The following is a 15,225-nucleotide window of genomic DNA, read 5'->3' on the forward strand; positions in this document are numbered from 1 at the left end:
AAGAGATCAGATTTGTTGCAAAATAATTGAGGATCTAAAAGGTATTTGTTTGTTGTCAGATGCATTGTTCTCAATTAAAATTACGTCATAACGCAGCACCGCTTAATAATTTTTGAAAACATAAATTTAGTTATCCTGGAATAAATGACGTGTAGCAGAATTTATTTACTGCACCTCTTGGAAATATGGAGTTTGTCAATATGTGATTTCTTTTAAAAATTAAAAACAGAAAAAACAACGTTCCCACCATAGCAATAAAAAACGAATTCTCTGTATGTACAAACGTCAGTAGCTAATATTGATGTTGGTTTAAAGTAAGGTGTTGGTGTTAAAAACTGTAAATATGGTAAATTATACGAATGCAGAAATGGCGCAAATGCATTAGGGATATGGCCTTGCCGATGGTAATGCAACAGAAGCCAGGCGCATTTATTAGGAAAGATATCCTAATCGTGCCTTACCAGATAGCCGAACCTTTTCAAATATTCATCGTCGACTTGGGGAAACTGGTAGTTTCAAGAAAGGGACTCCGGAAGGTAGACCTCGTGTAGTAAGAACTCCTGAAATTGAGGAAGCGGTGCTGCAAGAAATTGAGGAATATCCTGAGACGAGTACGAGGAAGATCGCTAGAACTCTGGATATTTGTCATCAAATTGTTTGGCGTATTTTGGTTGATTTTTTGTTATACCCATACCATATTTCAAGAGTGCAGGCATTACTCCCCAGAGATTTTCCACAGCGTGTGAACTTCAGTCAGTGGTATCTACAAAGTATTGCACTAATGTCATTTAAAATTTCCATAACAATCATGTGTGGGCTGAAGAAAATCCCCATGCAATAACCAAAACACATTTTCAACACCAATTTTCGGTTAATGTATGGGCAGTAATTATAGGTGATCATCTAATAGGCCCATTTTTTCTACCAGGACGCCTTGATGGTCGTTCTTATTTACACTTTCTCGAAGAAGACTTACCTGGGTTATTGGAAGATGTGCCTCTTGCGTTAAGGAATCGAATATGGTACATGCACGATGGCGCCCCTGCTCATTTCAGTGTAATTGTCCGAAACCATTTAGATACAGTTTATCCTAATCGTTGGATAGGTTGCGGAGGACCTCAGCAATGGCCAGCAAGATCCCCCGATCTCAACAGTTTAGATTTTTTTTTATGGGGTCACCTTAAAACTCTTTTGTATAAAACTCCCGTTAATACTTTAGAAGATTTAAGAGTGCAAATAGTTGCCTCGTGTGAAACTATACGAAAAACGCCGGGAATATTTGAACGGGTGCGTGATTCCATGTGTAGAAGGGCGGAAGCATGCATACTAAGTGCAGGTGGCCACTTCCAACAATTTTTATAATCAGTTTTGGTATTATTACTAATTAACAAATTTGTGCTATTCGTTTAGACTTACTGTCACAAAATAAAATAAAACTCGTTTTTGTGAAAAACTTATTTTTTTGCAGATTATGTTTTCAAATATTATTAGGGAATTGGTAATGCGTTATGAAGCAATTTTCTGATTCTCATTCATTTTAGAATTGATCTAATTTCTTAATTTGCTTTCTGTCGATTTTTATTTTTTTGAGTGAAAATCATGCGTCGGACAAAGAAATACCAAGAGATCAAATTTTCTCAAAAATGAATGACGATTTTAAAAATGATTTTATTTTGAAAAGAAAGCATTGGCGTAGTACTTTTTCCCCAAAAACATTCAATGCGAAACCCGTGGGGATGCCACTGTTTGAAAAAATACAAATTTGTGTACATCAGAAAATGCGCCTTGAGGCATGGAACAAACCTTGTTGTCCCTTGTGGAGCAGCACTCTTTAAGTTAGTTTAGTTTCGTTCGGACCTATTTGAGTGAAGGAGTGATTAATTTTGCATCGAATATGACCGCTCGTAGTAAAAGACTGGTGGAATTGGCTCTGAATAAGGAAGTAAAGCATACTGCAGAAAGGGAAGGTAAGTTAAATCATGATTTTTTTTTATTCTGCTTTTATTTCTGAATTCCCCAAAGAGCCATAGGCATGAGTACATTTTCATATGGTTCGAAATATGACGTTTCCGCATTTTAATGTAAGCAATATTTTTCATAATATACTCTTAGGCTACTGATTTTTCTTTAACATTGATTCTACTAGAATTATGTCGCACGGATAATGAGCACTCTCAGCACTCTGAAAACGAAAATTCGTTCTGTAAGGACTACGTAGTGGAGGATTTAGAAGGAGGGGAAAATGTCTGGAATGAATTTAATGAATGGAAACAGAAGCAAATTGAAATGAACGAAGAAGTTGAATCAAACCACACTGAAGAAGAATATAAATCATCAACGGATTTTATTGATTCATCAGTAAGTTTTTTCCATACTTTCAGTTTTGTGTTCGAGTTATATCACTATTATAAAATATTTTCTGTATTTGCTAGACATCTTGGATTCCAGATGAGGAGAAAGAATCCAATTCAACAAGTGAGTGTCCGTCAGGTACTTCAGAAGAAATTCCAATTCAAGAATTGTTGCAATATCAGGTACTCAATATATTATTTATTTTAGGCGATGTAATTAACTTGAATAATATGTATCGGGGAATCCCAGTCGCGTAGGAACATAAACTTGGAGTTTGAGATGAATAAATGCTTGGTAATTCGTATCAAAATTGATACATGCAACTCCAAAGGTCGCTAATTACAGAATTTTGATCGAGAATCGGTTTAATTTTTTTTATTACAACCTTTTTTTAACTTGCTTCGATCGTATGTCAGTCTTACCGGTTCAAAATTTGTAATCCATTTTCAAGCATTTGCTGGCATCCGATTGAGCTGAAATTTGGTAGGTGTTCATAATTCCGGTGACAATGCATTATGAAATTTCTGTTAGAGAAAAATACAAAATGGCGGACGAGTTTTGCGATTATAGTCCGAGTCTATTTGAAATTGGTATGTGAAGATTTTCGGCGTTATGAATTTTTTCTCAAAATTCATAAATTCAAGATGACGGAGCAGTTTTGCGATTATGGTCCGATTCTGTTCAAAATTGGTATATGGGGTTTTCGGGGTCGGATATTATGATTTTTCTTTCAAAATTCATAATATGAAGATGGCGGACAAGTTTTGTGATTATGGTCCGATTGCATCCAAAATTGGTATGTGTGGATTTTTGCATTCGGAGATAATGATTTTTATAAAAATACATGGGATGAAGATGGCGACGAGTTTTGTTATTATGGCCTAATTCCATTCAATATGGTATGTGGGGGTTTTTGGAGTCGGATATCATGATTTTTTTGTCTAAATTAAAAATTTCAAGGCGGCGGACGAGTTTTGTGACTTCTATTCAAAATTGGGATCTAGGGGTTTTTGAGGTCGGATATTATAATTTTTTCGTTTAAATCAAAAATTTAAGATGGCGGACGCGTTTTGTGAATTATGGTCCGATTCTATTCAAAATTTGTATCTATGGGTTTTTAAGGTCGGAAATTATAATTTTTTGTGAAAATTCAAAAACTCAAGATGGCGGACGATTCTATCAAAAATTAGTATCTAGGGGTTTGTGAGGAGTTTTTTTTGAAAAAATGTTTGACCATCATGAGTGATTCATTTATATGATGAAATAAAGCCGTTTAACTCAAAAGAAAAAATTATTCCTTCATAAATTCGTTTTAGGAAAAAAAATATTCGCAAGAGAATATGATTGATTTCCAAAATACGAGTATTGCTTTAGTTCTTGAAGAACAAACCCCAGCATCAATCAGCAATAAAAATCTTCAAGACGTCAGACCGACAGCGAACATTATACAAAATATCATCGTAAGTTATATTACCTGTTTCAGTTAGAGAAACAACATTTCAAAAAGAAGTTCAGAATACAATATAATTCAATTTCAGTTAGATTCAACCAAAGAAAAGGAACCAAAAACAGTAGTACCAGAAAAAAAAATTAAAATAGAGGTGAGAAAAGCTGATCTGAAATTAAAATTGTATTGATATAAAAAGAGAATTATTGTAATTTTCTAAATATACCAAGTCACACAGAATGACCCTATTGAAACTGCCATTCTCGAACATGACGGCACCTCTGTTGATTATAGGCGATTTCAAATAAAAATGCATCCTGCAAAATATTTAAACCTACGTTGTTAGTAGATATTTTCATATATCTTTTATCGACCATGTGTTTTCATTGCTTTCATAACATTACTTTCAACAGTCTTTTGGTACTTTGTATTTGTTTACCAAACTATATAAAATAATGAAATTACTATACTCCATATTTGTTCACAAACGCTAGTGCCACTATCAGTTCATACGATTTCTATTTGAAAGAGAGCTATGCTATAATAACACTGAACTTTCTCAAGTCAAACCTCTAGGGGGTAGCATCTTTTTAATTCCTTTCAAGAGCGATGAGGATCAAATTATACTTTCTCTAGAAGTCTGTCGAATAGCTATGTTATGTGAACTTTGATAGAATGGACATTAAAAATTAGTGTCAATAAATATTTAGTTAGCTGAAGTAAAAACGTCCAAATCTGAATTTGTTGTGAATTATTGCATTCGATGTTCCTCCGTTCCGATATTTCTTACGACACTGTTCTGTAATCCTTTGTTGCCTAGGCAAACAGTTTTGGAACTGGTGAGTAAAAATCGAGGAGTGGAAAGTTTGAAAGTCCATTCTGTGTGATTTCATACCTCTTTTCCACTACTTATTTATTTTTTAAATCGTAGAATATTGGAAAAATAGGCGATTCAGAGAAACTAGTCGATGTTAGTCAACGGAAAAGTAGAATATGGGATAAAAACGACAGATGCATTTATTGTGATCGGGACTGTACAAATTTCTCGAGGCACTTATTCAAAAATCACGCCAAAGAAGATTCTGTATGTAAAATCATGCAGCTTCCCAAAGGTAATACGAAAAGGAGGCAAATGATCAATATTTTACGAAAAGAAGGAAATTTAACTTTGCTAGATGAAAACAAAATCAGACCCGTTCAAAGAGCAACACGAAAATATGAGGGAAGCCAAGAAAACACTAAAGAAGCTATTGAGTTTATGCCATGTCCTTATTGCAAGGGTATATATCGTTTGAGAACTCTGCGAAAGCACTCGAAAATATGTTCATGCAATCCGCGTAATGGCGAAAAATGTAACGTTGCTAGTCTAGGACAAAATCTCTTGGTTTTCAAAGCTTCTCGAAAATCCTTTTTGGATAAACTGAGATTGAAGAATGAGGTATTTCCGAAGATGCATGCAAACAGAGCTTCGTTCAATGGTAAAAATGACCCCGTTATTTGTCAGTATGCTGAAGACTATTTACGTAAACACAAAAGACCTCATATTAGAAACGCAGTTTCTAATAAAATACGAGAACTCGGTAGACTTCTTATTCCCCTTCGGGATATCTATGGTTTCAATACATTGCTGGAAGCAATGAACACGAAACACTATGATAAGGTTGTTCATGCAGCCCAAATAATTTCTGGTTATGATGTCACGTCGAAAACATTTCAATCACCTTCTTTAGCAATGCACCTAAGAACAATCCTATTGTTAGCATGTTTAGCAGCAAAAACACTTCTATTGAAGCAAGATCCTGTTTTACCAGTAACCAATTACACAGAAGCACTTAAGAATGTGAAAAACTTTCGGTTACTGATAGACGAAAGATGGAAATTCGACATGAGTAGTTTAGCATTGAAAGACCTCAATGAAAAACACGGAAAAAAAACCCACTCGCTACCTATAACAAGCGATGTCATTAAATTTAGAGAATATGTCGTCAATATTGCTGAACAGAGTGTTGATGTATTGAAAGAAAATATTAATGATCTGAAATCTTTCAAAACATTAACCGAGGCTATTCTTGTATTGACTGTTCTATTGAATCGAAAAAGAGTTGGTGATGTGCAATATATTAAACTCGATTCTTATAAGGAGAGTACAACCAGCAGAAATCAAGAAGAATGCATTAATGTATTATCTGAGTCAGAAAAGCTGTTATCTGTGCATTTTAAAAGAATTGTTTCCATTGGAAAGGGCAGCAAATCTATTCCAATTGTCTTCCCCAAAAATATTCAGACATATATTGAAATTCTTCTATCTAGCAGAGAGAAAAATCAATTGGTCCCAAATGAAAATCCATTTCTATTCGCTTTGATCGGAAGTAAAGACAAATGGATGGATGGATCATTAGTTCTTCGTAAATATGCAGCATTATGTGGCGCTGAAAATCCAAAAACATTAACGTCCTCACGTCTAAGGAAACAAATAGCTACAGTTCTACAAGTCATAAATTTGAATGAAACGGAGAAAGAGCAGGTGGCGTCTTTCATGGGACACACAAAAAAGACCCATGAAGAGTTTTACAGGTGAAGTTACTTATATGTTTGAATGTTTCATATTTCATTGCTTCCTCACGTGATAAGTGGTTTTACCAATTCAACCATATTCCATATACTATATTGAATTTGAAAATGAGAAGTTGAGTGTCAAAGAACTTTCTCTAAAACTATAAGGAAAATTCATTACAAGTAATATTCATAGTTTGAAAGTTGTTTGACAGTACTGTGCCATTACACTTCCATTTCCAAATTGACTCCCATTCCCAAAAACCATACAATTAACTAATTAACTGCATATTTATATAATTATGCATGTATAGGCTTGCACAAGATGTATTCCAAACAGCGAAAATAGCCAAATTGTTATTGATGATGGATAAAGGAGAGGGGGCAGATTTCAAAGAAAAAACTCTTGAAGAAATCGATATTCATCTGGACAATTTAGAGGAAGAGAACTGTCCAAAAATAGAGAGCGATATAGGTAAATTATCCCAAGTATATTCCAATTACTAAGTCTTGAAGGGTACAAACAGAAAAGTCGATTTCTATTATAAGAAGGCATGTTTCAATTTAAAAAACCGATTTTCTTCTACTTCTGTGCACTCCAGGGCCCATAACACAATACTTTAAAATGAAATTTTCAGTAAAGTCATCCTTCATTTGAATAATGTTCCAAATCTGGTTAAGGCTGCAGGTTGTTTCATCAAAGTACTCCATTGTTTTTCAAACAGCTCACACGACAACACCTTGAATAACTTAAAGATCGAAGTTATCAAGGGTGTTGCGTTTTGAATGGCATATCTTGTATATGTTTTTCACTGAACTAAATTCTGAACTTAATAACTTAATTTTTTTTCTTCAAATTTTTTTTTAGATTCTGATAATGAAGCAGAGAAAACTCAAACACCTATAGATAAGGATCACCATTTCAGCTCTAAATCTAACGAAGGTAGATTACACATTTACTTAAAAGTTTCAGATTGATTATTTTTTTATAGGAAATGATTTTAAGAGGAAGAGAATGGGTAAAAAACAAAGTTGAGTGGATCGTGGAGCAGCGAACAAAAATCTTTAATGGAGAAGTTTTTCAAAAAACATATTTGTGAAAAGATTACTCCTAAGAAGGAAGAGTGCCTACAGTTAAGAAATGAATACAAAGACAAAACTTGGGTGCAAATAAAAGTTTTCATTTATAACACCTTCAGAAAGGAAAAAAAAATGAGTTCCTATTAATAAATTGTCAATAAGTATTCACGTGTCTTCTTCTTGTCATCTTGTGGTACCCAGATTTTGTGTAATTTCTGATTTACCAACAAAAATATAATAACTCAATACACATGGTTTGAGGTTTGGTATTTTATAATTGTCTATAATTTCTCTAGAACTCCCCCAGAAAATTCTTGAGAAAATGTTTCACCTCACATCACACGACTACTATGAGAAAAGAAAATCGGTTACCAAACTTTCCCTCTTCAAGCTTTTTAAGTCTGGAATTCTCAATATTTAACCATTGATGGATCAAATTGCAACTATTTACTTCGGACGTTCTTTGAAAGAAGCGAGATGTCACAGACGGATGTGTGAGTGATTCTATGAACTATTTCAGATTACATATCCTTAGGAACGAGCAAAACATATTTTTTATCAGCCAACTTTCGAAAAAGATCATTTGAATACCTACCGAAAATCCAAAAATATATTTTTTTTATCTCTCTTATGTTTCAGAAAAGGTTTTGGGAACTTTCGATTATGAAATATAAATTAAGGACTCTTAGCTTTTATTCAATTGCACTGAAAAGAATAAAACACGTAATCGCACATCTGAAGAAATTTTATTTTATTTCTTTGAATAAAAATTTGTCCTTATTTTTCATATCTATTCGATTCTTTTTAGTCATTCAGTCAGCACCTTCAAGAACAAAAATCATAAAATCCCCTTAAGATTCCTGAATTTTGACAAAAAATATATTTTTTGAAAAATAGACTGCTGATACTTGATGAAAGTCCATAATTGTTTAACTCCACCTGATGAAGCGAAACACGTGTCGTGGTCCAGTTGACCCTAAGTTTCATATAGTGAAGTTTAACTCTATTCTTTAAAATATCTCCCTCCCCAAAAATCACTTGATACAATTTATTCAAGAATCTAATAATCACAAATTTGTCCGCCATCGTGAATTCCGTAATTATGACAAAAATCATATTCTCAAGACACCAAAAACCCCATATACAAAGTTAGTATAAAATCTTACCATAAATCACAAAATTCGTTTACCATCTTGAATTCTCAAATTTTGGCAAAAATCATATCCAAAAAACCCTGATACCAATTTAGAATAAATATTTTGACGTAAAATTCATAATCATCTACCTCAAAATGTCTGTTATGCCAATTATAACGAAAATCGTCTGATATTTTGCAGCCGTCATTTCGAAATCTTAAATTTTGATTGAAAAATCAATACCACCGAACTCAAATTTTCAATAGAATCAAATATATTCAATATTGTGTTCTCCACGAGATCCCACCTTCATATTTCCATAGTGTAGATAAATCAGAAAAAAAAATCATCAAAGGGATAGTGAAACAAAATGTATCTTTTTCAATGCTATGGTAGAGTATACAATATGATAAATTCAGATATCATGAGCTCCACGACGTTGCCGGATTCTCGGATCTCGCTTTAGTTAAAATATCTCCACTTACATACTCCGCTCGTAAGCGCCCTCTACCCTCAACAGTCGAGAACTGCTGGTGTATAAAATTGCAGAAAAATTCTTCAGATGAGATCCTGCATAAAATTCAAAGCAGAACTCTACCTCATCGATATTGACTGAAAAAATCCGAAATACAAACTAAAAAAGGCGAGATCCGAAAATGGATCTCGACTTTCCAAAATGATGTCACCTTGGCAAACATTCTTCTGTATATGATCTCATCTTTCCCGTTTATGAATATATATATATATATATATATATATATATATATATATATATATATATATATATATATATATATATATATCTATCAAATATATATATCAAATACCACCTATCTAACTCTCTTTAGTGTAAAGTAATTTGATGTTTTCGTGTGTGCCCAAATGATAGTAGAATGTAAAAATTCATATATAATTAGTGTGGGGTTTATCCACATTGGCGCTGTTATAGATGTTATAGATCCAGCTTTCACTCTATCGACATTTTGGCATCGAAAGTCTGGCAACACCGTATATTGATATTTTTTTCAATCTCGAAATCTTATTACTCTTCGAGTAATTTTTAGTGAATAACATTTCAACCCCAAGATATATAGCTATATACAAATGGGATTACTTACTATCATTATGGCATCAAGATACACCACTATTATAGTAATAAAATGAAGGAAAACGTAATTCAGTTACATTGTGGCAGTTCGCCACTTAGTCATACGTTTTGTAGTATTTATTAGTTTTATTAGTTTTTTGGTTTGTTTAGGATTTTTTGGTAGTTTTTGAGAATTTTCGGGTTCAAGGCTTTCATTATAAGTGAATATTTGTGATTATGAGATTCAAGTAGCATACCAATTTGCACCCATTTATTATTTTTCTGAATTTCTTTGTTTTTTTAGAAAAATATTAACTGTTTGAAATTATTATTAGCTCAAATTATTGTTTTTAGAATTTTATGGATAATAGTCCCAAAGTATTACGAAAAATCTTAATTATTTCCTATAAAATCGGAAATATTTCAAAAAAATATAGAATCCCAATAGAAATGAGCTTCTCCAGCTTCTATTTCAGACAAATTTGAATTAGATTAGATTATTAATCCTAGTCTAAGAGTTTTTATGTTGAATTAGTTTTCTGTTTCAGAACATTTCCTACCACTTTCGGTAATAGTGTATTCTTGAAACACCTTAGGTACTTAATCCAAACTGGAATTGTTTGAAAAATATAAATCCAGTATGACCTAAATAATAGTAAGGTTAATAAAATAGAATAAAATATATAAAAGTTTCTATTTAAAATCAGCTCCAAACAACCAAACCGGTAATAATAAAATCAAAAAAGAGAACATAAGATTTGCATCTATTTTTTGTATCAAAAATATTTTGAAACAGCTAAAAACTAAAATTTAAGTTACATAAATGACTGTTAATGTAACTAAGATATAATTAATAAAACGGGAATAATTTTCCGAGTGTAATGATTGAAATAATAAATATAATTACACAAGGATCCCGCCAAATCCATAATTTCAGAAGTTCTAGAACTCACCATAGAATAGAATAGAATTTATTCATCATTGAAATATCATACACATATAACATCAATATTTATCAGACTTGTCACACAAACTGAAGAAAAACCAGCTTATACATTCAAATCCAAAAATTCTTCGACATTGTAAAAGGCATTTTCTAGAAGAAGATCTATTGAAGCTTTTTTGATTTTTGAATGTATTGTAATTTTCAATATTTCCTAGTAACCTAGTTGCTTTGTTAAAACATATGACTCCTTGATAGCTTGCCGAGTCTTGCCCAAAGGCTAATCGTGAGTAGGTAGTCTCAGTTCATTTCCTCTGTGAGTATTGTGATCATATATCATACTGTTTTTTGTATGGTGTGATTCATTTCTTTTGATATTCATAGTTATGAGCAAAATATATAAAGACGGTATTGTTAAAATAGCTAGATCTTCAAAATCTGTCTTGCGTGATTGTCTACGATGTATGCCAGCGACCCATCTAATAATTATTATTTTTTTAATAGTAAACACTTTTGTAAGGTATGCTGAGTTTGCCCAGAATATTAACCCATTTGAGATATTAGATTGTACCTACTAATTCGAAATAGGCCACTTGGGTACTTCTAGAGATACTGTTCCATGTAGTTGTCTTATTATGAAGCAGACTCTATTCACTTTTGTTATTAGATAATCTGTATGTTATTAATCCTAGATACTTATATTGATTCACCTGCTATATAGATTTGTGATGTATTTTTATAAGTGAACAATGATCATTAGTAAGATTATTTTGTTGATAATTGAAGAGGTGAGTGCATGAAGGGGTTATGTACCAAAATGTAAAATTTCCGGCTTTCAGAGGGAATAAAGGAGTTATGTGTTATACTTTTTTCTGCGCTGAGTCCTGCTCTGTAGAACCTGTATTAGCAGAGATCCTAGAGCATGAAAGAGGTATGTTTTTAGAGCATTCGTAGTTTGCAGGGGATGAAGGGGATATGTAACATAAAAAAGCACATACTTCTAGTATGCACAAGTAACAAGTGTTTTCCTAGTGAAAGAAGGTGTTATGTTACAATAAATCGCACATACCTCCTCCATGAATTCATTCAATTATTCTAATATACTTTCCTCTCAGTGAATAAAGGGGTTATGATACACAAACACCACACATACCCCCTTCATGCATTAAAAGGTAAGACAGATGAATATTAAGAAAGAATGTATGTGTCAAAATATTGAACATAACCCCTTTATGCGCTATGAATTGCAATATTGTACTAAAGAGAAATAGGCATGTGTGAATCATACCTCCTTCATGCACCAGTCAGCTGCTGATAACCCAATAAACTAGTAACATGATGCTTGTTTAGTGTTGCTAAAAATTTGTGATTTTCATTGGTAGTTTCATATAAAGTTGGTGTTAATATTGTTATAATGGCTACAAGAGGCCAACGTATGTTAAACCTCGTTTTGTCATCTACTATTAACACTGAAAATGAAATAAATGTTGCAAGTAACAGTAATGAACCAGATCCTAACCTACAAAATCAGAAATCAGTAAGATTGGAAGTAGAAACAAACAATAATATTCAGCAAATAGGTAAGTACAAGTTTTATTCATTACAATATTTCATTGAATAATGATCAAATACTTTACTATGATAGGCTACAGTGAAACGATCCTTTTTCGCAGCTTAGGCCTACCTAGTTTCGTGTTATGCCGCTAAAAATATCTTAAGCCAATTTTTACTATTTTCAAGTGACGATTATAGACAGAAGTTTAGACATAAACGTGTTTTTTTTCAGAAATAGTGACACCATCCACATCATTGCCTACAAATGAAGGAGATTCACGTATCACGAAAAAATCAGAAAAGAGGTCATTTCCAAAGAGGAAAACGACGAGAAATGTTGACAACTACAGGAAACTACGTAAGACTATTACTTTACTTTCCTTCAATACTAGTATGTGAAATAATAGTGTACAATATAAGTTGAAATGAAATTTGGTTAAAGGGATTAGCGGTCCCTGAAAACAACGTTCAGGTGAGAAAAGTGGGGAAAGCGAATTTTCCAAATGTTATTAAACTTTTAATCGTGATTTTTTTTGTGGTCCTCCATCACGAAAAATGGACTATCTTTTTTGAGTTGATTGAAAACTGTTCAATATTTCAAAGTCTTACAAGAAAAAAAATATCCCATTACAGAAAATGCAAGATCTTCATGTGTTTTGCTACCATAATAAAAACATGTGCACTCTTTTTCGTCTGTTGTAGATAGAGGAGACGATTCTGAAGAAAGCGACACTCTTTTTGGTGATCCTTCCAGCGATGAATATAGCCCGGATGATAACGATCTTGATGAATCAGATTACGAGGACTCTGACAACCAACCGAAAAAACAAAAAATTCAAAAAAAAGTGGTGCGACAATCAGAAAATGAAGTTTGTACCAGACAATGTGACACTGATGCAATTGATGATCAAGTCGATGTAGTCCAAAGTGGAGATGGAGATCTTCTAATGGCTAATGAAAATTTTATAAATTCTGAGGAGCCGCAAATTCACACTGTAAAGCGAAAGAAGAAAATATTTTCTCCGAAACTCAAAGTAACTAAAAAAAAGAAAAGAAATCCTAATGAGTGGAAGAAAATCAAACGAATCTTAAACAGAGAAAGAGGCGAGTCCTACATAAACTCGAAAGGTGACCTCAAACCAGCTAAAAGCGTCTTTGTAGGGAACCTGTGTCCTGACAAATGTCGCTTGAAATGCTCAGAAGTTTTCACCTTGGAAGAAAGGGAACAAATCTTTTCGTCATTTTACAAACTAGACATTAATGCTAAGAACTCTTTACTATTTAGTTCAATGCAAAGAAGCATTCCACAAAGGAAGCGAACTGGTGCAGTCAATCATAAAACTGCGACATTCAAGTATACTGTAACTGTCGGGGGAAAACAAACAACTGTTTGTAAAAGGGCCTTTGTCAAACTATATAATATAGGCACAAAAAAGGTTGAATTAATCCAAGCCTCTATAAAGAGTGGTTTGGGAGCTCCTGCACCTGACAGACGGGGAAAACACAAGACCAGACCAAACAAAACACCAGATAATGTAGCGGCTTACATCATTCAGCATATCTCTAGTTTTCCTGCCGAGGAATCGCACTACTCAAGGAATAAGAATATTCACAAGAAATACCTTCCTCCATTACTTTCAATTCCAATAATGCACAAGCTATACCTCGAAAAGTGTTTAGCGGATAAGGTAGATGAACAGTTTAAAGTTAAAGAGTGCACTTATCGCTTCATTTTTAACAATGAATTTAACTTGTCTTTTGGACACCCTCAGAGCGATACCTGCAGTACGTGCGATTCAGGTGTTGCTAATGAAGAACATGTGGAGACCTATAAGTTGGCTTTCGAATCTCAAAAAGCAGACAGAGAAGAGGCCAGAAATTCATCCAATACTGTGTACATGACATTGGATCTGCAACAAACAATGCCTCTACCTAGACTTAGTACTTCTAAGGCATTCTATCTACGCCAGATGTGGTTTTACAATTTGGGATTGCATATCATAGCTAAGGATATTGATAGAACAATATGTTGCACATGGACTGAAAATCAAGCAGGCAAAGGTAGTAATGAAATTGTTAGTAGTCTTCTTAGAGCAATAGAAGTCGAAACTAATTTCAAAGAAAAGGATCACTTGATACTCTGGACTGATTCCTGCTCAGGGCAGAACAAGAACTTTTTGATGGTGTGTATTAATCAATACCTTGTTGGAAAAGGATATTTCAAGACGATTGATCACAAGTTCCCAGAGGTTGGTCATTCTTACCTAGATTCCGATAGAGATTTCGGGCGAATCGAAAAACGTTTGAGAAAACATCAAAATATTTACACTCCAGATCAGTATCGCGAAGTTATAGTATCTTCTAATAGAAAAAATATGGTGATTGATATGAAGGATCATTTCAGGGACACAGAAGATTTATCAAAAAGAATGAAGATTTTCAACAAGAAAAAAGATCTCTTAAAAGAAAAGGTCTGTTTCAGAGATGGCATCAAATGGTTTCGAACAGAATCTTTTGGATCATATCTCTTCAAAGAAACTTATGACGCCCACACACCCTTCAAAATGGTCATTCTTCACAAACAACCCAGAGATGACGATCCACCATCACTCCCGAATGATTTCGTCATCCCCAGGATCTTCAGAAAATTCAACTCAATGACAAAAGAGAAAATACAAAACTTGAAAGAACAGCTCTGTTTTGTTCCAGATCAACATAAATGGTTCTATGAACAAGTGTTGAATGAACAAGATGGAAACGTAGAATAATAAGTATGTTGAAAAGTGCTATGGTTTAGGAAGAAAGTGACAAGAGACTTGTGTCACTTTACGTTTTGATATTTCCAATGAAATGTGTTCTCTATTATACTTTGTTAAAATATGCATAACAAATACATTTTTCTGAACAGTTATCTAGTACTTATTTTTTCCTAACTACTAATCACATCACCCATAAGATAGCTAAAAATGTACATCTGCGTAAATGTATGAAGGAGGTGAGTGAACATACCTGTCTTTACAAGAATAAAAATAAATGAAAAATAAAATTTCCTTGTGAATAAAGGAGGTATGTA

At 33.3% G+C, this 15,225-nt stretch overlaps 2 protein-coding genes across 3 annotated transcripts; both read left to right on the forward strand.

The window, feature by feature from the left end:
• Positions 1-379: 379 nt before the first annotated feature.
• On the forward strand, positions 380-8,174 carry LOC111517931 (uncharacterized). 2 transcript variants are annotated; one of them, XM_074183876.1, is made up of 9 exons: positions 380-1,967; positions 2,147-2,358; positions 2,433-2,534; positions 3,669-3,812; positions 3,891-3,953; positions 4,731-6,373; positions 6,667-6,827; positions 7,221-7,295; positions 7,345-8,174. In XM_074183876.1, the coding sequence occupies exons 1-9, from the start codon at positions 1,895-1,897 to the stop codon at positions 7,386-7,388; spliced, it is 2,517 nt and encodes an 838-aa protein (XP_074039977.1). In that variant the 5' UTR covers positions 380-1,894; the 3' UTR covers positions 7,389-8,174. The 2 variants fall into 2 exon arrangements, with proteins under 2 accessions (XP_074039977.1, XP_074039978.1); XM_074183877.1 differs by having other exon boundaries at positions 380-2,358; positions 2,449-2,534.
• A 3,185-nt stretch (positions 8,175-11,359) lies between these two features.
• On the forward strand, positions 11,360-15,059 carry LOC141486121 (uncharacterized). Its single transcript, XM_074183839.1, has 3 exons — positions 11,360-12,178; positions 12,385-12,510; positions 12,855-15,059. Exons 1-3 carry the CDS (start codon positions 12,013-12,015, stop codon positions 14,918-14,920), a joined length of 2,358 nt encoding a protein of 785 aa, XP_074039940.1. The 5' UTR covers positions 11,360-12,012; the 3' UTR covers positions 14,921-15,059.
• The last annotated feature ends 166 nt before the right edge of the window (positions 15,060-15,225 follow it).

The sequence above is a fragment of the Leptinotarsa decemlineata genome, unplaced genomic scaffold, assembly GCF_025532065.1.
Source record: "Leptinotarsa decemlineata unplaced genomic scaffold, Ldec_3_MD MMD2_tig00026347_RagTag_RagTag, whole genome shotgun sequence".
Lineage (NCBI taxonomy): Eukaryota > Metazoa > Arthropoda > Insecta > Coleoptera > Chrysomelidae > Leptinotarsa > Leptinotarsa decemlineata.

What these genes read in the sequence shown, in the direction of transcription:
- LOC111517931 (XM_074183876.1), top strand. Translation starts at nt 1,895, where the DNA reads ATGACCGCTCGTAGTAAAAGACTGGTGGAATTGGCTCTGAATAAGGAA. An exon ending in AAGAATTGTTGCAATATCAG is followed by an intron (nt 2,535 to 3,668) that starts GTACTCAATATA and finishes AATTCGTTTTAG; the next exon opens with GAAAAAAAATATTCGCAAGA. An exon ending in AAAAAAAAATTAAAATAGAG is followed by an intron (nt 3,954 to 4,730) that starts GTGAGAAAAGCT and finishes TTTAAATCGTAG; the next exon opens with AATATTGGAAAAATAGGCGA.
- LOC141486121 (XM_074183839.1), top strand. Translation starts at nt 12,013, where the DNA reads ATGGCTACAAGAGGCCAACGTATGTTAAACCTCGTTTTGTCATCTACT. An exon ending in CAATAATATTCAGCAAATAG is followed by an intron (nt 12,179 to 12,384) that starts GTAAGTACAAGT and finishes GTTTTTTTTCAG; the next exon opens with AAATAGTGACACCATCCACA. An exon ending in TGACAACTACAGGAAACTAC is followed by an intron (nt 12,511 to 12,854) that starts GTAAGACTATTA and finishes CGTCTGTTGTAG; the next exon opens with ATAGAGGAGACGATTCTGAA.